Source organism: Salminus brasiliensis, chromosome 21 (assembly GCF_030463535.1).
Source record: "Salminus brasiliensis chromosome 21, fSalBra1.hap2, whole genome shotgun sequence".
Taxonomy (NCBI): domain Eukaryota; kingdom Metazoa; phylum Chordata; class Actinopteri; order Characiformes; family Bryconidae; genus Salminus; species Salminus brasiliensis.
Genome location: NC_132898.1, coordinates 25,322,822 through 25,344,834, shown reverse-complemented (window position 1 = coordinate 25,344,834; position 22,013 = coordinate 25,322,822). Strand labels below are relative to the sequence as shown.

Genomic DNA, 22,013 nt, shown 5'->3' with positions numbered 1-22,013 from the left:
ATAAGGAAGTTCTCTGTTTAAGTGACGTGAATCAAAAAAAGTGCTGCGTCAAAAGAGACACCAGAGACACCTGGATGTTTACCACAACCCCTCGCAGGCCCCTAGAGCCCATTCTGTTGGTTTCCTGTGAGCTACCATGTTTTTACTGCTATATGAAAGATCTAGGGCCTTTATTCTTGTTGGATGCGCTGTATTTTTTTCTGAGTGAGTAGTTTAGATCGGTATGAGCTTATTGTTGTCTTCATCAATCAGAGAAATGATAAAAACATAAAGTATGTGTGACTAATCAGGTGTTTTCTTGTGATGTCACAGCCATGAACACGTTTATATAAAGCTGCTCATTTAGCCTACCACAGTTTAGCCCCGCCCATTTTCACTGCAGTAATGAAGTGACTACAGGTGTCCAGTCTTATCCACAAAGGGCCTGTGCGGGTGTTGCCACACATTTTTATATTTGAGGGTAGACAGATTTTTATGCCATCAACAAGTGTCTGTAAACTCATGTATTCTCTAACTGTCGGAGCACAGGAGGTAGGTGAATATAGCTTTCCAAGTTTGGAATACTAAACATATCATTACGGCGCCACAGCTGATGACTGAGACCAAAAGCGGAGATAGAAAGAGCACAGCTGTTCACACACAGACAGAGAGAGAGAGATTCTCTCCTTTGCTGTAAAGAATACAAAATATATTGATCAGCCATATCATTAAAACCACCTGCCTAACCCATTGCCCATGACCCTACCGTAGGTTCACCGGTTGTCCCACCTTGAAGCACTATTGATAGGTACTGACCCGCAGTGTACAGAGCAGGTGCAGTTCAAATATGAAAAAACTAAAAACAGACAAAAATGGAGATGCATGGTTTTCATTGGACAGAAGTGAAATGCTGTTCCTGTGACATCACAAAACCCCAAACATTCAAAACAGCCTGATTTGGAGCTTACTTTCCATACATGGACTGAACTAACTTGGAAAGTGGAAACTTTAACAGTGTTTACATCAGACATGAGGCAACATCAGCCCTTTTCCATGACCATATGGGCTCTTTAACAATATGGGCTCCTTGAAATGCTTTGGCAGTGCACTAATTGAACTGATTTGAATGCAGTCATTGGAGTAAAGCTACTTTGAAGTGAAGTGAAATGACTCACACTCCGAGCACACAGCCTGGACTAAAGCCTCGGCCTGCTCTCAACCCCGACAGTAGGGCTGCATCAGGACAGATGGTGAGGAGAAACCAGAGGGCTTGGGCAATCATTGTGTCTTTGATTCACACACACATAAACACAAACGAGAGACAGAGGAGGAAAGCACACACCCACACTCAGATAATAATGTAGATAAATTAAAACTAATTCTGATGAAAGGAATAGTTCTGACACTTGTTATTTATAAAAATGGACAGAACTGAGGATTCAAATTCATTGTAATGTTAATTAATCCATTCGTGTAGATAACAGAGTGTCATAGAGTGCCGGAAAGCACAGAATTATTGAGTATTAAAAAAAACTATGAAACTTCACCTTACCTTAATATAGCAGGCCAGCTGCGGGTAGACCCTCTGTACCCCCATGAAGATGGACAGAGGAGTTCTGTGGGGGAAGGAGGTAGAGACAGCGTGGGTGACCTCAGGGAAGGTGAAGATCCTGAAGTCGGAATTTTCATAGAGCTCCAGCAGCTCGGCACTGGGCTTTTCATCACCTTCACTCAGAATACTGCCCACTGCACAGCGGCACAGCGCACCAGGAACCTGGGTAACACACACACACACACATTAGAGCTTAAAATATTTGTTACAACCATGGCGTTCGTTCATGGCATTCATTTAGAATGTATAAAAATTTAGAAGTGGCTTGAGTGGCCATCATATCTGTTGTTTAAAGTGATGCCTCAATGATGTTGCTGCAATTGCTTAATATGTAATGAAAGAGATCTAACAAAGCTTTACATTTATAGATTTTCATTCTCTCGTTCTTCACAAGAAAACACACAAACAAGAATCTTTGACACACGTCACTCATGTTTTATCGTTTCTCTGATTGATCCAGACAATAATAATCCCCTATCAATCCAAAGTGTGCTCTGCCCGCACTCAACAAGACCAAAAACCTTGCATGTCTTTAATACAGCAATAAAAACATGTTAGATCACAGAAATCCAGAAGAACGACCACTAGGGGCCTGCAAGGGGTCTGTAGGAGGCCTGTAGAAGGCCTGCTTATGCTATACCTTTAAAAAGAGAAATCGATGCGTTCACTCAAGAAAAAACACAGCACATCCAACAAGAGCAAAAACTTTGTATATCTTTAATACAACAAAAACATGGTAGCTCCCAGTCTATTTCTATTCTGCCAGCAGAATGGTCACTAGGGACCAGCAAGGGGCCTTCAGGAGGTATGCTACTGTGACAGAATTATGCAGATACTCGGATAATGAGTAAACCTTCCTTGCACTCGTCTCCACACTGCGACCCACCATTGGGTTGTGACTCACATCCATTTGCTATAGAAATAATATATAGGGCTGAGAAGGACGATTTAAGGTTGTTGTCCTTCTCCCAAAATTGTGTTATGTCATGACTCTACTTCAGGTAAAAATGCTACATATTGTTGCTTAAAAAGCTATCCAATAATCTAGATGTCCTCAAACCTCTGCTGCATAGTGTATGTCTGCATGTCTCTCTCTCTCTCTGTCTCTCTTTTAGTATCTCAGCAGAGAAGTAACAGGCAAGCAGACTGACCCTGAACTCCCAACTAATACCCAAGCCCCCCCCTCCACAAAAACAGCACCAACAAAGGCCTGTGAAATCTGCCCGCCTGGAGGCAGCAATTAGCACAGCCATCCCCCCACACCTAACTGAGCCCACAGCAGCTGTAAACACACTCTCCTCCTCACCTGCCTCCTCTGTACGCCCAGCGAGGTGTTCCGGCAAACAGCCACTAACATCCACACACACACTCACACACACGAGCATATACTCACATGCACGCACACACGAGCGGGATGAGTCACAAAGAGAAAAGTGGTATAATGAGGACCAGCCGCTCCGACAGAACGCAGCGCGGAGCGACGCAGAGAGAGAACAGAAATTAATAACACACAAGTATAGGATTTAATAAAGAAATGCAGCAGGTGCAGGTGGTATTGTGTGTGTATGAGTGTGTGTGTTGGAAGAGGGTGGAAAAAACCCATGCTGATGATATTCTGTGGCTCTAATTGCTGTAAGCGCGCCGGCTGCTTGCAGAGGCCTGTGAACATACGCCCGGCTGTCGTCTTCAGAGAGAGAGGGAGAGTATGGGCTGAAGGACAACAATCCAACATTAAGTCTATGTAGAGGTGTACGAAATTATCAATATATCAAAGTATCATGATATTATGTTTTGCAATACTGTATGAAGTCTCAAAAAGGCTCCGAGTGGCCAAGTGGATGAAGTCTCAGTCATTATGACCTGAGGATCTGCCAGCCTACATGCAGCCAGAGCCAGAGAGAGCACAATTGGGCCCAATTGGCCTTGCTCTCTCCCAGTGGGTAGATGGCTCTCTCTCTTCCCACATCACTTTAGTGTGATGCTGGCCAGCACTGGCATCTGCTAGTCGATGCATCAGAGCTTGGTACCCAGCGCCTTCCTCCAAGCCTGTTGATTGCCATGGTCATGTGGCATTGGTGGCAGTTTGAGGCCAGATGCGGTGGCTAGATGCGCATATGTTGTAGGAGGGATGTGTCCGTCCTCACTGACCCTTATCCAGAGTCTGGAGCATCACATGTAAGAGTACTAACGAGTGGGTTGGGTAAATGGCTATCAAAAACTGGGGAGGAAAACTGGGTAAAAATTACGGTGGTTTCATTTTGTGAAAGCTAGACAGCAGTGTGTGTACCCTGGCTCCTAATCCCACAGCGATGGTGTCTGTGTGTGTGTTTGTTTAAACTATGAAAGTTATCCTAAAATTAGATTTGCAAAAAAATGCAATATAAAGCCTTGCTTACAGTATTGCAATATATTGAATCATAATTCTGGCATAGTGATGTGTATCGCCAATACACAACCCTGGTTCTATGTGGAACGTTTTTGTTGTCATTTATGCCAATATTGATATTTAAAATCTATAATAAAATCGACCCTATTTTATATGTTGAAGAATTACATTACTCTAATGGGGTGTTGACATTATAAGTGTAAACTTGACGACGGAAGAATGACCAAACACTTTAAAACACTTTAAAGGTCTAAAGGCTTTACGTATGAAAATGTATCATCTTCAAATGTTTTAACAATCCCTGAACCCACACACTTCTATGCATCCTTTACATTGGCATGGTAGCAATACAATCACTAGAGGGCAGGTCAGAGTTAAAAGTTCATGAGAACAACAAACACAGAGATGGTGGACAAAGCACAAAAAGCGAAATTGATGTAAACGTCAGTAAAAAAAAACTGTTCCACCATAAGAGCTGCTTCTTCGTTGTGTAAATATGGTCATGTTGTTGTGTTTAGCTTAAACTTTATTGGCTACACTGGTCCCCCCACAGATTCCGTCCATATCTGCTGCTTCTCTATCTCTCAGCTTGTACAGCAATGCTTGTGTAGATATGTAGAGTCAGAGTTACACTGCCCACCTGTAGGGGGAGCCCAGGAGAAAAAAATACCAATTCTTGAATAATACTGCTGTAATGTAGCCAGATTGTCAGAAGATTATGTGTAGATATGTGTATATATATATATCAGGGCCATGAGGGTTTAACTACACTGTGAAGCTGTATAGTGGTGGAGTTGCTGAGGACTGGATTGGGTGAAACTTTAAAGGATAAATATGATGTGGTGGAAATGAGGTAAAGATTCTGCAGTTCCTATATAACAGACGCCGTAGGCCTTTAGCCTGCAGGGGGGCTTTCAAGCAGTAGAGCCGCAATTCATCTCTTAGACCTCTAGGCCACTCTGGCCGCCTGCCGAGTCCTCTAGGAACACCATGAAAAGAATCAGTCCATGAGTAACATTATTCACCAACCCTTAAAAAGGTTTCTGCTTAAAAACACGCTGTGTATCAGACTTCACTGAATAAGGCCCAATTGAAGCTTGACACCACTATCATGTAAAGGAATACTCCAATTTACTTCTGAGCTGATGCAGAACACACTTACAACAGAAGCTAATGGGCAGATACATCGATGCTAAAGGGCTCACACCTATATTTCTGTCTTTATCTACCCAAAACAGTCAAAATTCATTTTAACATTTTGTTACTGTGCCTTTAAGACTGAAAAATAAAATAAGTAAATAAATAAAAGTAAATTAGCTCTGTTCTTATTGGCTGCTGCAAACTGTGCTTCATTCAGAATGCAGTCAGGGCTCCATTTAACTGTAGTGTGAGTGAGTGGGGCTAAACTGCAGTAGTCTGAATAAGCAGACATACATACTATATGTCCAAATATTTGTGAACACTCCTTCTAACAAATGCAACAAAGGCTTTGTTAGATGCGTGTCAGCAACATGGATGCTGACATGAATGTGCAAATGCACCCATACAGCCTGTAGAGAAGTACTGCCAATAGAATAGGACTCTCTCTCTCTGAAGCAGATAAACCTAAACTGGCAGCATGCTTAATGCCAGGTGTGGACTAGAGAGGTATAAAGCTCCTCAGCTTCTTTTTCTTTTTTAATACCCTTGATTTCAGAAGAAACAGTGAATGAGCAGATGTCTCAATACTTTTGTCCATTTATTCTATGTTATACCTTACCATAGTACTTACTCTGGTGTACTAGTGTAGACAAGAAATATACTGAAAAGGCAAGAAAGGTCTGATAAGTTGTCTAAATGTGTCCTTATATTAAACGTATCTTGTATACTCTACCAAACCCAATATATATTCAGCCAACAATGGTCCTGTGTACAAAAATTGACCAACTATTATTTAGTTATTAGTCCCTACCTCCTAAGAAATTACAATTATACTGCAGCCCTGACTTACTCAGGTTTCTGCCCGCATCCCTAGTGTGTATGTAAGAACATTATTCAGGTAACTAAGTGGGCCGGCTGTAAATCTGCTGTGTGTTTAACAGACTGGCTCTGTCACTGTAGGCACCCTCCGGCCATGTGGGAATGAAGGCTGGGTCTCCCAGGGAATCTGTGCCACCACCTTTCGCAGAGCAGTCATGGAAGGCACAGAGACAGAACCAGGGTTGCCAGGGCTGTTAAATATTTAATACTGCGACTTCATTCAAGTGCAGACAGTCAATCATGCACAGGCACAGCATGGTCTATCCGCAGTCTGGAGATGAGTTGACCCACCCTGTCATGCCCCCTCGATTTATCAGCCTCTTATCACAGAAAGCTTTTCTTATCATCTAATAGTCTAAAGTGCTCCACTTATGGTGTGACAGCATCCCCAAGCCGCCACACTACCACCGCCATGCTTGACAGCTGCTCTGAAGCAGTGTTAGGTTTTTGCCAAACATATCCAGGTCTGTCTGACAATAAGGTACACTTCAGATTTATCTGTCCATAATGCATTGCTCCAAAACTCAGGAGGATCACCGAGGCGTTTCTTGGCAATCTTGAGACTAGCATTTATATTATGCTTGGTTACCAATGGTTTCTAGCCTGCTATTGTGCTATGGATCCCATGGAGCCCAGTGTTGTCTGATGGTTGAGTCGTGAAGTCTGACCTTATTCTGTGTTCCATTTACCTCGGAAATTGGACTTCGGGGCTGAGAATGACATCACACCCGAGTTGACCGTTTTCCAGTTTAACATCCTGATACTTTACCAAACCGAAAGACTGGTTTGACAATACTTTACTGTTCTATGGCGAATCTAACCAAAATATGTCACACTTTTTATGTCCCATCTTAGCATTGTTAGCACTGTCCCCAGGTTAGCACTGTTAGCGATACCAGTTGATAACACATTATGCAGTATTTTGTGCATTCAAACACAATGGAACCACAGAAGAAACTTAGACAGTACTATTAGTATTGATATGTGGTGCTGCCATCTTGGATTTTGAACTTGGTGAGGCTCTCCTCACTTTCCAAGCAGGAAAGCCGACTTGTGAGGGTGTTCCAGTTGGAATTTTCTACTTGGGAACTCGGAAACTCCGACATCCCAGTTCAAATGTAATGCAGAATTAGTTTAGTATAGAGAGCCTTGTTGTTGTTGTTCTTGGGTTCTTTATCACTTCCTGGCTAATTGTATGCCTTGAGATTTTGGAAGAGCATCCACACCTGTTGTTCCAAACCTGCTCAGTTACCTTACTGTTCTGATTGTGGTTTGGTGAAGCCATAGAACCTTGGAGGCCTTTAATCTACAGGCAGTCTAGACCACAGAACTCAGATATGATGTGTTCACTGCTGCACTGCTGTCTTTGTTGTACAGTGTTCAGCACCATTGCCGAGTCCCTGCTGTGTTGTTAAGTGTGTGAGCATTTGTGCAGAGAGGGACGGAGGGGAATCCCTGTAGGAGCAGAGGAGGCTCAATCGATGGCGCGCCGCCACTGTCCCAAGCAAAATGCAATTAAACTGAAAGAGCTCTGAGGGGGAAAAAGCCTCGCGAGCTGACGGAAGACAGCAGAAACGCTGCTTTGTTTCCAGTCTGTGGGAGGGAAACCCATCTCAGGCGGATTTGTAAACCATCGCTGGGATTGCAGCAGGACAGTGGGATTACAAAGAGCCAGGGAGAACCTTGCAGACCACCGGGAAATCGCCTCCAGAATGTCTTTGAAGCCGGGCCTGTTTATTCATGATTTGAAGAACCACCTAAGAATCACTTACTGCATTCTCTTCCCCATCTATCCCTCTCTTCCTTCTGCCCTCTTATATAGGACTGGTTCCTCACATGTACTAAAAAGGAACTACTCCTGTACCACATCAGTCCACATGCTTTCACTTTTGTATTGACAATTCTGCATCTCTCAGCTTGTCCAGAAAAAGTGTCTTGTAGCAGTGGTTCAAAGCATAAATAAAAATTTCTGACTGTAGAGGGAGCCCATGAGCTAGAAAAGCCAATTTTCTATAGCGTTGGTTTAAGTGGAAAGTGAGAGTCAGGAGTTTGATTTTCACTCAGGTGTCCAAGTCTTGAGGCAGTAAAGCATCCCCAAACTAGCACACTACCACCACCATGCTTTATAGTTGATAAGAGGTTCTTACTTTTTCAAGCAATGTTAGGTTTTTGCTGCACATCCATCTGTCCAAAACACATTGTCCCAAAACTCAGCTTCCTGTTTCTCAATGAATGGCAATAACATGATTGGATCACGTTCAGATTTCCCTCGTCTGAAAGAAAAGCCAGGTGTAAACACCCCGAAGATGCATTGTGATCGCATATTGATCGAATCGCTCAAACCATATTCAGCGGTGATCAGAAACTAATCTCGTCCACATTTCATACAAGTGTGAAAGGAATGCATTTTCTGTGAAGGGACTTCGCCAGGGAAGCATAAATACGCCTGTGTTATTGTTACGAGTACGAGTAATTATTACTGTGGATCTTGATGGCGGCAGTATTATGAAGTTTGTTCCCTTGTAGTTTAAATAGTCTGTCGCATTCTCTGACAGAGACGGGCATACGGGAACCTCTGTATTGTTCTACGGTGTTGTACAGTAGAATCCCCACCGTTCCTCTAAACTGTTACCAGTCTCCCGGAGCAGGACAGTTTTGATGAGAATCCGTTGTTTAACCCAACAGGTTACCAAAGAACTGGCCCACCAGTTTGTACAGAAGTCCCTGTAGTCACTGAGTAATACACCTTAGTGTGTGACAAGCCTTGAAGGGTTAAACGGTTAAAGGAAGCCAACCAGAAATGGTACAGTACATGTCTGTGTGAAAGTAAAACCTGATCTCATCTGGTCACACAGGGGATGAGGTTTAATGATAAGTGTAAACAGAATCCAGTCAAAATAGAATCAGAGACTATCCAGATACACAACACATGCTAAAGCCAGTGTAAATTGGCTCTGAAAGTCTTCTATTGTATGAAGAACTTTTCTCCTCCAAACTATTGTTAGCAGCTCAGGCCGAACGCTTTTTGACCTGAAGGTTTTTAATAAATTCAGTTTTGACCAAATTCCACAGGCTTGATGTTTTTTGTGCTCCAGCTCAGAAAATCCTTGTCAGTTAGCCAAAGTGTAGGAGCAGGCTTGTTGGAAACCTGGATGGACGTATCTCTCCTGCAATACCAATGATGGGATAGTATCTGCTTTCCCAAAGCATTTTTTATTTTCTAGCACCTGAAAGAAAAAATAAATTGCAGGTCTTCTCCTCTCCAGTCTCCTCTCCTCTCCAGGCACACTTACTCCAGTACCGTCGCTGCTAATTGCTTTGCCATGTCAATCAAAGCAGGAGGAGGCGAGGCACAGTAGGACGCCTATTATGGAGTGTGTCCTCCCGTCTTCACTAACTGTAAGTGTGTGTGGAGAATGGAATAGCGTAGCTGCTAGAGGTACGAACACAGCTTTGATCTCTGGAGGCTGGAGTTCTGCAAAGATCTCTGGATCTGCTGTGTGGAACTGAATGGAGTGGAATCGATTTGGTTCTGTCCGGTGCTTTTATGCAGCTTCCCAAATATGATGACCAGCAACCCTAAAAACTACACTGCATTCTTGATTCTGCTGGTCTGTCTCTCATGGCCTCAGTAAATACCCTGGCAGAGCTGACTAGCTCATGGATCCAAAGGGCTACCAGATCAGATAAGCAGAATGTAGGATAGGACATTTCAGTAAAGTATTTGGACGCAGGAAGTCATCAGCGGTTCGCTTCAGCAGCTTGACCAAAGGCCTGCATCACTCTTCATGAGAGCAAATACACAGGGTTTACTTCATGATGCAAACCACTGGTAACACTCAAGAAAAAAGGGTCAGACTAGACTGCTAGAAAACATCTAAAAAGGCCTGCCCAGGCCTGAAAGATTCAAGGTACGATTCATGATCTCAAGCAAACCACATCATCTGTCAAACATGATGGAGGTACTGTTATGGCACTGGCATGTATGGCAGTCATTAGAACTCTGTCAATGGTTTTTATTGATGATCTGAGTGCTTTTGGAAGTAAGAGGATGGATTCTGAAGTGTATCAGGCTACATTTTTTGCTCAGATTCAGTCAAATGCTGCAAAACTGACAGAGCAAAGATGGATAATGACCCAAAACGTACAGCGCAAGCATCCCAAGATATTCCTAAAGCAAAGAAATGCAAGGTTCCTATATAATCAGGCCTGACATCAACTCAAAAAATGACTATTCAAGGACAACCTGGAGTTCTGAAGTTATGGTTATGTTTAAAAATATAATGCAGACCCCAATGAACTCCTGAGGGCTGCGGATCCTTCAGGCCTGCTGAAGTATGATCAGTATAATGTACTCTAAAACTGGAATAGCTTTTATGGGAGTCCTTCTCATCCACCAAATGAGAAACCCTGAATTTTCTCCTACACAGCAACCATCCTGTGGTTCATGAGCCTCCTCTTCTACCATATTGTTTGGCTTGATGAAGAAAACTGCCTGAGGGCAGGTAGGCAGGCAGCAGAGACTACAAACACAAGAGACTGGAGAAGGCTGTTAGAGGCCCAGGCCAGGAGGAGTTCTCATCCCAGAGGAGTTCATTGTTTTCCTGTCCTGCATTCTGTCCCCTCCCCTCTCTCCCTCGCTCTATCTATCCCCCAGGCTCTAAAAAACCCAGTGCTTTGGAGCCTTCTGACCTTGACACTGGCAGTGGCACTCCAGGCCCCCGTGCTAACGAGCAGAGATCATTAGGCCAATTAGCCGAGCCGGATTAAGACTTTGCCGAGGCCGTGTGCAAAAGCGGTTTGGGACAACTGCTAATTGGAGGCCTGGGAAAAAAGCGACAAAGAGCCTTTGAGCGAAAGGGGACAGGAGCTGTCAATCAAACTCGTACCGCATTCCAGAAGGGCTTTCCGCTGAGAGGTGGCGGATGCATTAGCGCCATGGCAACAGCAACGGCCAATGGAGGAGGACGTGGGCTGGAAGCGGGAAAGGAAAGAGGGCCAAAACAGAAACGAGAAAGACGGTACAGACTACTCGAAGATGACCTCAGCACAACTTCACACAAATACTGCATGTATAAGCAAGTGCCCAAAAATGCTGCTGTAACAGGGGTGTAAAACTGCAATGGCATCAATTATAAATAGACTGAATGGAAAAGTATTGGGACACCTGCACGTTATAAAATCAAGGGTATTAAAAACGTGTTTATCTTGCTTTTGTTGGAGTAACTGTCTCTACCGTCCAGCCTTATTCAAGAACCTAAGTCACAGTTGTGGCACACTGCTGCTTCTTCTACCTGTCAACAGACTTCCAGAGAGGCATGCTTGATGGCCTGATCTCACTGAAAACCTAGAGCTGCTGCTTCTCGGTGTATTAATGCAAGTTTGATATAAGTGAGGTTTCACGCAAAGAACTTTCCCTACCTGCATATTCGCATGCTGATACCTACATGACAACATGCGGTGCACTCGGAGTGCGCAAGTGTGGAGCCTGAGAAATGGCCCAGTGGTGGGTCCCCGAAGTCCTTATTTAACACTGAAACTTGGAACTGTGCTAAACCTTCCCTCCAGCAAAGAGCTCAAGCTGTGCAAACACTGAGGCCTGTCATGGAGTAATTGGAGAACAGGGCTCAGACTCTTCAGAGGTTTAGAAAACTTGTAATCTAGGGTTCTATTATCTTTATTCAATACATCTTTTCTTGGTTCTCACACCCTAATGAATACACCATTAGGCCCATAGGAACAAAAAAACCTGAAGAAGAAGCTAGAAACCCAAATTCACAGAGCCTGGATTACCAAAGCCCTGAAAAGGGTTTGAGCTGACCGTAATTATCTTCCACAGTCATACTCCCTCATCAGTCATAACATGCCTAATATAGTGGAGGTCCTCCTCATGCCGCCAAAGCAGCTCTGACTCTGAGAGATCTCTAAAGTTGTATCCTGTGGTATCTGGCACCAAGACATAATATATTAAAAGCAGATCTTGTAAATTCACAGGTTGTCGAATCTTGGAGTACTTCTGGTAAGTACTGGCTGCTGCATACTGGGAACACCCAACAAGACCTGCCTGATGTTTTGGAGATTCAACGTTCTGACCCAGTCGTCTAGCCGTCACAATGTGGTGGTTCTAGTCTAGTCTACCTCAGATTCTTACACTTGCCTATTTTTCCTGCTTTCAATACATTTCCTTCAAGAACCAGCAGATAATCAGTGTTCTTCACTTAATCTGAGAGTAGTTTTAATTATTTGCACTGGAGCTGCGAGGCTAATGTTCTACGATATATATAGAACCACGATGGCTCAAAAAACATCTAGATGCTTGAATGGAGAGTTCTTGGCCTGGATAAATGGTTCTTCAAAAACAAGTTAAACCTCTTGTAGGTGGCTCTGGTTCTTCAAAGATGGTAATGGTAACAGTACAGTGGACTGATATCTATTGTTGTTGGTCTTCTGGTGTGTAATAACTGGTTTATCGTGGGTGAATGTGATGCTGTGTTTGGAGTTTCTATAGCATAAACAAGTTAAACCTCTTGTAGGTGACTCTGGTTCTTAAAAGATGGCAATGGTAACAGTACACTGTACTGTTACCATTGCCATCTTTGAAGAACCAGAAGAGTTTGAGTAATGCCATAGAAGAACCTCTTTTGCTTCAGTAAAGAAAAGAGATGTGACGAGTGTGAAGAACCTTCCAACCTTCCAAAAATGATTCTTCTATGGCACTGCTCACTGCTCAACCCCTTGACCCCATTTACATCTCACATAAATAGTATCTGGATTGTATCTTGAGAGGAATTTTAGCCACATGCATTTACACTTGATAGTCAAATGTGTCTCCGGTTAGTCAGACATTTCTTTGTGGGATGGCATATGTGAATATGCTCGTTGTGTGGCAGTTATTACTGGAGTTTGGGTTAATCAGGAGGAAGGATGAACGTGTCATGAAGGGATGGATGTATTTACACTGCTATAACATGGCTCAAATGTGTCTTAGACCACCTCCTGAACTGTTTAAAAGATCAGATTTGTATCTGGTTTAAATGAGACTGATTAGGAACGTTTACACCTGAATTTTTATATGACTTGGCATGGCACTTTCACTTTTAAGAGTGAGACTGGAAAATACTGGTGAATTCCTTTAGTTTCTTAGGTCTCATGATTTACTGCTGCACATTCTCCCTCCAGCAACAGTAACTACACCCCCAGATATTAGCGCTTCTGCTTTTCTTTCTTAGCCCTCGACCATCGCTTTCATAAATGGAAGAGTGTGCCGATTTGGGTGAATGACAGAAAATACTTGGGTGTGTTGTGTTGTCCTCCAGGCAAGACTGCCTGAAAACGCCTAGCCCCTGCTGCTGGATTTAAATTCAGCACCAGCACTGTAATGTGCTCCTGTACAACCTGCTGATTAAGAGCACTGCTGAGCGCAATGTGGAGTAAATCCAGGCATGGTGGACAAACAAGCACAGTATCATTCCATTTATACCAATTAGGCAGCAAAAGCACATTATTTGCAAAAGCAGCCAAGTGATATCAGATAAAACACTCTTCTCACCATCTGACTATTCACACATAGCAATGTTCCACCCCCACATGAGCACTTCCCAGCATTACTGTATCAACAGCCTCACCTAGTGGTGCAGTAGCTCAATAGCTCCAATGTATGGTTTAATATTGTAATAATACAAGCAATAATAGTGTGTTTCAAAAATTGTAGTCCATTGTAGTGATCCAAGATTAATAGATTTAATCTAGGGGGGGCAGTTAGGAAAGTCAGGGCGATTCTAAGGGCCTGGGACTGACAAGGGCCCTAATTAATGACAAATAATAAGTGACAAATACATGCACCAAATACGTGCACCTTTACCTTAATATATTAATTGAGTATTTTGACAGAATTGTTAGAGTTGTGGCTCCAGTATTTCACTGGGCCAACAACTCTAACAATTCTGGTATCTTTTTAAGGGAACCAAAATCCATGTCAGTGCCCCTGGATGTCCCGATCAGGTTATTTTGCACCCCCACGGATCTGATCCAAGCCTCTTAATGCCAAGAATCACTGATCTTAGTGATTGTATAAATATTACAGCCACACAGTTTAGATCAGATGAGCTGCTGATTAATCCGTTCATTTTTAGTAGCTTTTATAGTGTTTAATATCTTATAATTCAGTCTGACTCTCCTCCCTGACCAATCACAACTTTACAACACTGAAGGTCAGGTCACTGACTGACTGTGTGTGTGTGTGTGTGTGTGTGTGTACACACTCTGGACTGATTTCTATTGCTGTTGGTCTACTGGTGTGTAATAACTGGTTTATAGTGGGTGGATGTGATGCTGTGTTTGGGGTTTCTATAGAATATGTGCATATAGCATTAGCGTTAGCCTCCACACAGATCTGAATGGGCTGTTCAGTGCTGGTGCTAAACACAGAGAACGGTAAGTGGTTCTCCCGTCTGTAAAACAGTGAGTTTCAGTGATATAAAGGTTTTGTAAAGGTTCGGATATTATGGTCTATTCTAATGTCCCACTGTAAAACAGTCTCACACTGCAGACTCTTAACTCTGTTTTATCTTCTGAGAACATCCACACTGCTGCCGGCTGGGTAATAATGTCCGTTAATGGCCAGATTCCGCTCTGAACACTGTGGGTAAAACACACTGAAAAGACTGGATTGGGATTCATTAAAATATGCCTGGGTCGACCTCGTATGGATGTCGGATCATGACATTCCTACGTAACTGTCCATAGACGTCTCATTAACCACCCTTAAAAAAACAGCATTGTCAGCTGCATAATATGGCCACAACTATGTGAACTATGTATAGTGTTCAGGTGTTTTAGCTGGGTGTATACAATCATCCACACAGCCATTCAGTCTCCATAGACAAGAATTGCAATAGAATCGGTCATCCCGAAGAGCTCAGTGAGCTAAAACGTGGTCCTGTCATAGGATGAGTGTTTAGTTCCTGACATTTCTACCCTGCTAGAGCTGCCCTGGTCAACTGTAAATGCCAGTGTATTCCTATCAGGTGCTACAGCAACAACTGCAAAAATACATCACTGAAGCTACCAGTAAAGTGGCTGTATTATCGCCGAAACACAAATATCAGATGTGAATCACAAACACTTCAATCTATTCTACAGAATTTTGCAGGAGCCCAGACACGTCTTTGTGCAGGCCTGACTCTGTGTGTTGAGCTAACAGAGCACTAAAACCACAGCAATCAATATGATTAAAGCTTCATGTTTAGCTGCTTCACATAAATTCGTAACTGAGCAAGAGCCCAATGGAAGCGTGATAATTGGGAACATGATTCATAGTACAGGATGTTCATTACATCACAGTTTTAATGTCTAGCCACCAAATGCCCAGTGTAAGAGGTCTAGTATCAGGCCCGGTAAAAGCCATCAGTCACTTCTCATGCAGTAGTTCTTACAGCTCCACAGTGCACAAGCCTACTAGAGGATCAATGTAGTATATTTCATTTTACAATGAATGGCCAAATGTCTGTGGACACCTGCTTCCATAGAGTTTCTTCTGAAATTAGGGGTATAGTTACAGTCTCTACTCTTCCAGCAAGACTTTGCACTAGATATTGGAACATTGCTGTCAGGATTTGATTGTTAGTTATTGGTACTAAGTGTGTGTTTGTATAACAAAACAACAATTCGTTGGTATTTCTGCAACTTCGGGCACCCTTAGGTCTGTAGATTTTCGCATACATGTCTACATTTTTATCATATTAAATATTTAGTTAGTTTCCTAATACATTTCCCAATTTGATTGAACTTTGGCAAAAATACACTACTCTACTAACACTAATCTAACCTAGCCCATATACAGTCAATCAAATAGCAAGGCCTGCTGTGTTAGCTTTGGCAGACAATTTATTATCTGAATTTAACTTGTATGAAATTATTTAATTCAGAATACCTTTGTTATACATTAGTTATAAATACATATAAATACATTTGCCGATCAGCCATAGTAATAACACCAACTCCTTGTTTCTACACTCATTGTCCTATTTAACACCTCCACTTACCATATAGGAGCCCAAACACCTCATAGCTATTATTTGGGTGGTGGGTTGTTCTCAGCATTGCAGTGACACTGACATGGGGCTGGTTTGTTGGTGCTCCTATATGGTAAGTGGAGCTGATAAACTGGACAATCAGTAGAAACATATAGTTGCTGTACATGTAATGGCTGTTTGGTGTAGTATCTATACCATATACATGGTAACTAGCTTAAGGACATGTCACAGTAAACACATGTCCTTACTTTGTTGTAGCACAGTGGGTAGCTGGGGTTCGATTCTCTGGCCTCGGACAAGACTCCTAACTCTACATTCTACACAGGTTGCAGTAAGGACAATTCACCATTTCTGAAACAGCTACCCGTAGTTGCAGAAACACCTCCATGTGATCATGTAACAGGTGCCAAGGCTGGTAAAATCATTTGAGTAACAGCACATCTCCCTCACCTTGTTTGGATCATCATAGAAGATGCCCACAGTGGGCAGCTTTGGTGCTAGAGTGCAACTCTCAGCAAACAGCTTCCCACACTCTTTATAAGGTCCTTGTTTGTATTTGTAAGCTACTGTAATTGTCCTGATCGGGGGTGAGCCGGTCCTGATGTGGATCTTTGCCAGAAGTCCAGAGTACAGCACATAAACCGACAGAATCAACAGGAGCCCAACGAGGAACCCAAGGAGGCTCAAAACCATCAGTGGTGGTTCCCACATGTCAGGGCTTAGGGGTGCAGGATCTTGTGTGGTAGTTGGAGCAGCTTGAGGTGGAGAGGTCTTGTTGGAATAGTAAATGCTGCCAATGATGGTGATGATGATGAGGAGGAGGATGATGATGATCACAGTCCAGGAGGAGTTGAACTTTTCCACGTAGTGCTAGATAGATAGCTAAATCCAGTAAGACTCGAAACTAGCTAGCTAACCCACATGGAGCCCACATGGAGCTAGCTGGAGTTCAAATAAACCTCCATATTCGAGCACATTCGTTGATTTGTAGACTGGAAAGCCTCGACAGTCGCGTTTAAAGGTTTACTAATGTGTGTGTTCATAAATCAGAGCTGCCGAGGTCCCTCACTCCAACCAAAACACTGCACACGCTGCTTCCTGGATCGCACCATCCAAAAGTGCAGATCTGGTTTTAAACACCAAACGCGATCCTCTAGTTAAACCCAATGTCATATAGATTCCCCGATTTAATCAACGGTATTATGATCTGTGATAATTTACACTAAAAGTACCGAAACATGGATGAACGGAGTGACTCAGTTTGGATCAGTCTGTTTTAAAAAAGACATCATTGAAGCCGACCGAGGCTGCGTGAAATATACGCATATACTGTACAGTACAGCGCTGTTTATCAGCTTTCATTGTTTCAGGTTCTCGTTTTCCAACTAATTAATAGAAATCTGGAAGCGCGAAGGACGTGTAATATATTATTATTACACTGTTATTATACTATTTCAAATATTGCCTGACATTGTTGAATACTGCACATTTGAACAATGGATAGTATAATATGATCATTTAAGTTGCGTATATGTTGCGCAGCCTCTGCCAGCTTAAATTGTTGTTCTAAACGTGCGCGTCCAAAACGACAGTAGGGGTTGTAGTGTGTGTGTGTGTGTGTGTGTGTGTGTGTGTGTGTGTGTGTGTGTGTGTGTTTACAGCAATTAAACACGTCAAAAACAGATGGCACAGGCAGCTTAGCTCTCTCTCTCTCTCTCTCTCTCTCTCTATATATATATATATATATATGAGATGAATGAATGTGACACTTTCTCTTCACAATATTTTTACACTGACTTTTAATCATTTTCATGTGTGTGTGTAATAATCCCAAACTTAAAAAAAAAATCACTCAACCATCTCAGAAGTATTACCAAAACCAATAATGTAATAAAGCTCTTTATTAATAAAATATAATCGACTGAAACTGTAATAAATTCGAAATCATGTAATAAGCATTAGATTACTATATTAATGGTCAAGATCATGTATTAGGTGCATAATTATATGACATATCTGTGTGTTATTACAGTGTTGGGGTGGTATTACAGTGTTGGGGTGGTATTACAGTGTTGGGGTGGTATTACAGTGTTGGGTGTTATTACAGTGTTGGGTGGTATTACAGTGTTGGGGTGGTATTACAGTGTTGGGTGTTATTACAGTGTTGGGTGTTATTACAGTGTTGGGGTGGTATTACAGTGTTGGGTGTTATTACAGTGTTGGGTGGTATTACAGTGTTGGGTGGTATTACAGTGTTGGGGTGGTATTACAGTGTTGAGTGGTATTACAGTGTTGGGTGTTATTACAGTGTTGGGTGGTATTACAGTGTTGGGGTGGTATTACAGTGTTGGGGTGGTATTACAGTGTTGGGTGTTATTACAGTGTTGGGTGGTATTACAGTGTTGGGGTGGTATTACAGTGTTGGGTGTTATTACAGTGTTGGGTGGTATTACAGTGTTGGGTGTTATTACAGTGTTGGGGTGGTATTACAGTGTTGGGTGGTATTACAGTGTTGGGGTGGTATTACAGTGTTGGGGTGGTATTACAGTGTTGGGTGGTATTACAGTGTTGGGGTGGTATTACAGTGTTGGGTGGTATTACAGTGTTGGGGTGGTATTACAGTGTTGGGGTGGTATTACAGTGTTGGGTGGTATTACAGTGTTGGGTGTTATTACAGTGTTGGGGTGTTATTACAGTGTTGGTTGGTATTACAGTGTTGGGTGTTATTACAGTGTTGGGGTGGTATTACAGTGTTGGGTGGTATTACAGTGTTGGGGTGGTATTACAGTGTTGGGTGGTATTACAGTGTTGGGTGGTATTACAGTGTTGGGGTGGTATTACAGTGTTGGGTGTTATTACAGTGTTGGGATGGTATTACAGTGTTGGGTGTTATTACAGTGTTGGGTGGTATTACAGTGTTGGGGTGGTATTACAGTGTTGGGTGGTATTACAGTGTTGGGTGTTATTACAGTGTTGGGGTGGTATTACAGTGTTGGGTGTTATTACAGTGTTGGGTGTTATTACAGTGTTGGGGTGTTATTACAGTGTTGGGGTGGTATTACAGTGTTGGGTGGTATTACAGTGTTGGGTGTTATTACAGTGTGGGGTGTTATTACAGTGTTGGGTGTTATTACAGTGTTGGGGTGTTATTACAGTGTTGGGGTGGTATTACAGTGTTGGGTGGTATTACAGTGTTGGGTGTTATTACAGTGTTGGGGTGGTATTACAGTGTTGGGGTGGTATTACAGTGTTGGGGTGGTATTACAGTGTTGGGTGGTATTACAGTGTTGGGTGTTATTACAGTGTTGGGTGGTATAACAGTGTTGGGTGTTTCTAATAGAGAAACGTGTGTCTCTGGACAGTGCCGCTGCAGTTCCTGTGTGAAGCTCCGCCCCGTGACTTCAGTCTGAACCTGAGGTAGAAAAGAAGGAAGCGTTCCACTCTGCGCATTTTCGCGCTTAGCTCTCCGTCAGCATGGCCGGGAATATCAAAAAGTTTTACGACCTGTCAGCCAGACTCCTGTCTGGAGACCTTTTCTACTTTTCCTCGCTCAAAGGTAAAGTTGTACTAATTGAAAATGTGGCGTCTCTCTGAGGCACGACGGTCAGGGACTACACTCAGATGAACGAGCTCCATGCCAACTACTCGGACAAGGGGCTCGTGGTGCTGGGAGTGCCCTGCAACCAGTTCGGCCACCAGGTGGGTCCACTTTAGACTTTGCTTACATGCCTGTGAACTTCCCAGTTCCCAGTGGTCGGAAGGGTTCTTGTGAGAGTCTGAATTTTGGAAGCATTGTCAGATCTGAAAATTCAGAATATAAAATGCCTAATAATTCAGAAAGTGCCTGATTATTATTTTTATAATATTATGTATAATTCTGAAGGTGTTTAATAATTTAGAAATGATCTAAGAATTCAGAAAGCTTCTGATCATTCAAAAAATGTCTAATAATTTAGAAAATTAATGTCTGATTATTCCAAAAATGTATGCTCCTTTAGGAAAAGTCTCATTATTCCGAAAATGCCTGATAATTCGGAAGGTGTTTAATTATTGCAAAAATGTTTGATCATTCAGAAAGCATCTGATAATTCAGAATATGTATTTTTATAATTCATATAGTCTTATAGTTCCGAATAGTGTCTGAATAATGAATGAGACCAGTTGTACTACTGAACGGTTGAACGGTTAAACAAAGGCAGGCAATACTGAAAAAAGCATGGCTCATGAAAGAAAAGAAAATATTGGCATAGTATTGACACTACCAGCCCCAGGGCTAGAAAGCAGCCCTCTGTGATGAGAATGAAAACCCCTGTCCTACACTGTTGAAGTACAAGGTGCTGGAATAGGACTGGACGCTCCTGTGCTGGTAAATATAAAGGTGGTAGACCTGCACACTGACTGTTGGTTTCATCATCATGACTGTGTGTAACTTGATAATGAGGGCTCCTGGGCATTCTGTAATGGGTGCTTAGGTCACTGAGGTTTTGGAATAACAGCCTACTGAGTTGCGAGAATGCTCAATGCTCTTGTTTCATTTGCCTCAACCAGGAGAATGGCAAGAACGAAGAAATCCTCAATTGCCTGAAGTATGTGCGTCCAGGGAATGGCTTCGAGCCCCGCTTCCAACTGCTGGAGAAGGTTGAGGTGAACGGAAAGGACGCCCATCCCCTTTTTGTGTTCCTGAAAGAGAAGCTTCCTTTCCCCAGTGACAACGCCATGGCCTTGATGACAGACCCCAAGTTCATTATCTGGAGCCCGGTCTGCAGGAACGACGTCTCGTGGAATTTTGAGAAGTTCCTGATCTGTCCAGATGGCGAGCCGTTCAAACGCTACAGCAGGAACTTCCTGACCAGCGACATTGAAGCCGACATCAAGGAGCTCCTGAAGAAAGCAAAGTAAACTGGCCTGTCACTGGGCCTGCTGGAGGTGTGTGGGCTAGAGATAGGGGCAGTAAACATCTACCCCTGTCCTATCACTTGTGGCCACCACCTCTGTGGGCAGTTTAATTGCGGCTGACTTTGCTGACTTGGCTAGAGTGCAACTGTTTCTCAGACTGTTTACTCAATGAAGGCACCTCTTGAAATCCGCAATGAGGGGGGTGTCTGATGAAAATGTAAATGCCTGTTGCTAATAGGGGTAATTTAGCCACGTCCAGCAGAGCTCAGCTCTACCGTCCAGCTGTCTAAAACCAAATAAACATTCCAGAGTGAAAAAACTGTTCTCCTTTTTTTCTTTACCTTGACAAGAGATGGTTGGTGTGTCAAAAAAGGGAGAGCGTTTAAAGCAAACCACAAAGGTTCACTTTTCCCTCATTTGCTGCTGTGTTACAGGTGCCGTTCTAACTGAAAGGATCAGGTTGACTTAAGATTAGGTTTAAGAAAAGGCTTGGTGACCTCTTCCATGCAGAGATAGCATATTGCTAATAATGGGTATAGCACTGGGCCGATATCAGCATAAAATGCTGGATGGGATATCTGAGGGAAAAGAGAATGAATCTGATCCAATCCTGTGACAGATCTATTACTAAACAGCACACACTCACACTGCTAGCTGTGTGTGTCTCCCTGTGGGGTAGTAGAGTGTGTGCATTGCTCATTTTAAACCATAGTATGTTTAAAGATAAAATATGGGTATTGTGGCATACATATACTATATGCATAACACATATAAGACATTAGCACATACTGTGTGTACATATATGCACTGAATGTCCAAATGTTTGTGAACACCCCTTCTAATTAGCATTCAGCTATTTTAAGTAACTCTACAGATGTGCAAATGCCAACAGAATAGGACTCTCTGGAGCAGATCAACATAAACCTATCGTCACCATGCCTGATGACAGGTCTGGACTAGGTGCAAAGCCCTCTAGCATTGAGCTATGGAGCAGTAGAACTGTAGAGTTAGCAGTAGAACTACAATAGAACTGCTATATATATGTTTATTTATATTATATTAGATTATATTACATAATATATATATA

The 22,013-nt window shown here is 42.7% G+C and overlaps 2 protein-coding genes across 2 annotated transcripts in view; one reads left to right on the top strand and one right to left on the bottom strand.

Moving 5' to 3' along the window:
• Positions 1-17,296, bottom strand: part of tex264b (testis expressed 264, ER-phagy receptor b) — a 61,294-nt gene extending 43,998 nt beyond the window's left edge. The window contains exons 1-2 of the mRNA XM_072665506.1: positions 16,481-17,296; positions 1,532-1,753 (exon numbers count right to left, since the gene is read on the bottom strand). Of these exons, the coding sequence (XP_072521607.1) occupies positions 1,532-1,753; positions 16,481-16,741 (483 nt within the window). The 5' untranslated portion in view covers positions 16,742-17,296. The remainder of the gene's footprint in view (positions 1-1,531; positions 1,754-16,480) is intronic.
• A 2,147-nt stretch (positions 17,297-19,443) lies between these two features.
• gpx1a (glutathione peroxidase 1a) lies at positions 19,444-21,245 on the top strand. The gene is made up of 2 exons (XM_072665507.1): positions 19,444-19,729; positions 20,579-21,245. The coding sequence occupies exons 1-2, from the start codon at positions 19,505-19,507 to the stop codon at positions 20,927-20,929; spliced, it is 576 nt and encodes a 191-aa protein (XP_072521608.1). The 5' UTR covers positions 19,444-19,504; the 3' UTR covers positions 20,930-21,245.
• Positions 21,246-22,013: the final 768 nt, after the last annotated feature.